This window comes from Grampus griseus (genome assembly GCF_964374135.1).
Source record: "Grampus griseus genome assembly, chromosome: 6".
NCBI lineage: Eukaryota > Metazoa > Chordata > Mammalia > Artiodactyla > Delphinidae > Grampus > Grampus griseus.
Window position 1 is genome coordinate 36,451,687 of NC_139000.1, and position 1,724 is coordinate 36,453,410.

Sequence of the window (1,724 nt, forward strand, 5' to 3'; positions counted from 1 at the left end):
GAGTCCTTCCGTGGCCAGAGTGGCCCATCCGGGCACCCTCAGAGGCCAGACCTCCTCGCAAGGTCAGTCCTGCCCCCTTCAACAGGCAGGTCCTGGGAGAGTCATTCCTTCAGGGCTGGCTGGAGACATGAGTCAGGAGACTCAGAATTCTGCAGCCTTCAAACCATATGCTAAATATGGCCCGGCATTTATTTCATGGGTACAGAGAAAACAGATTTTCTATAAATAAAAACTGAACATCTATTTATTTGTGATGCAAACAAGAGCTTTGTTACATACTGTCAATATAACATAACATTTTAACTTATTCAAAATTAACTTTCAGTTCTGTCATTTGGAGTTCTATCATTTTTCTATCATTCCTGAGTGACACAGGTCACTTAGTCTCTAAGAATAGAAGTGACCTATAAGAATATAGTAATAAAGTCTCATTCAAAATATGTTTCAAAGTCTTCTTTCTGGCTTTCCTGTTAATAAAACATCTTGTACTTTCTGTGACTCTATTTTTCTCTTCTGTTTCCTTTTGTGATTCCCCAACCCTGATTCTTGGGAGACCCATAAAAGGATATGCATTTTCAATTATAAAATACATTGCCAGTTCCCAGGAAGCATCACTTTGGTTTCAGAATTTCAGGGCTGATTTCAGGTAACGGGTAGGAGGCAGATCTCAGGGGTGGGCTCTGCAGGATGTGCACAGGCAAGTAGCAAAATGACTCAATTAGAGGAACAGATAAGTTTGTAAAACTGTCCACTGAGGGCGCTGCTTCCTCTGGTGGCAATAGAACCAGTTTCATAGGCATCCTGGGATAACTTGAGTTAACCAACACTCTGTTCACTATAAAGTCCAGTGATATTTCAGTTCACCGTGAAGCTCAGAAGAGCTGGCCCACCATACCACCCAGCTCTGCCCGGTCACTCAAGCTCCGGACCTCTCCTAAGCCCCATCCTGTGGGTTGGTCCAGCTGAGCTCTCAGGGGTCAGAGCTGACTCCCACCTGGCCCCATCACCATGGATCTCCCAGACTGGAGGCCATGGCAAGCTGGGATGGGATGGGACAGGGAGTTTTCTGGATACAGGCAGGGAAGGACAGGAATGCCAGGCTTGAAGGAGTGGGTCAACAGAGAAGGCTTGCCGGGGGGGTAGATGAGTCTGACCACCAGCAGAGCAAATCCTGGGGGCTGGTAGGTCTCACATGAAAGTCCAGAAGTCCCGGACACCCGCCACTGGCTGGACATGGTGACCTGGCCCCGTGGAGAGAGAAGCCTCCTGGCAAAACGTGGCCACCGTGAAGCTGGGGTGTGGGCCCCCCTGAGAATCCTGGGTCCTTGAGTCACAGCTCAAACAGCAGAGGATGCAGGTGATGGCCACGGTGACCACGAATAGCACGGCCACAATTCCAATCACTGCCGTTTCCATGGCCCCGTTTGGCCACTGACCCACTGAGCAACCCGGGATGCGTCTCAGACCTTAGCTCCCCATCCGAAGCGAGGGGCTCTTGGTGATAGCAGGTACCCTTGCTCCTCCAGCTGCTCTCCCGATGGTCTTCTAAGAAGGTATCGGTCTGAGGCCCTGGCTGGTGCCCCCTCTGGGCCGTTGGGTGCCCCACATGGCTCTACTCCGATCTCAGGGGGTCTCTGTCACTGTTTTCTAAGCTTCGGGCCAGGTTTCTAAGAGCCATGGGCAACTCCCCTGGCAGCTCTGGAAGAAGCACTGTCCTGAAAGAT

The 1,724-nt window shown here is 50.6% G+C and overlaps 1 protein-coding gene across 1 annotated transcript; it reads right to left on the bottom strand.

The window, feature by feature from the left end:
- Window positions 1-341: 341 nt before the first annotated feature.
- SPAAR (small regulatory polypeptide of amino acid response) lies at window positions 342-1,416 on the bottom strand (the record flags this gene model as incomplete). Its single annotated transcript, XM_082657318.1, has 1 exon — window positions 342-1,416. One exon carries the CDS (start codon window positions 1,414-1,416, stop codon window positions 1,189-1,191), a length of 228 nt encoding a protein of 75 aa, XP_082513444.1. The 3' UTR covers window positions 342-1,188.
- Between the last annotated feature and the right edge of the window lie 308 nt (window positions 1,417-1,724).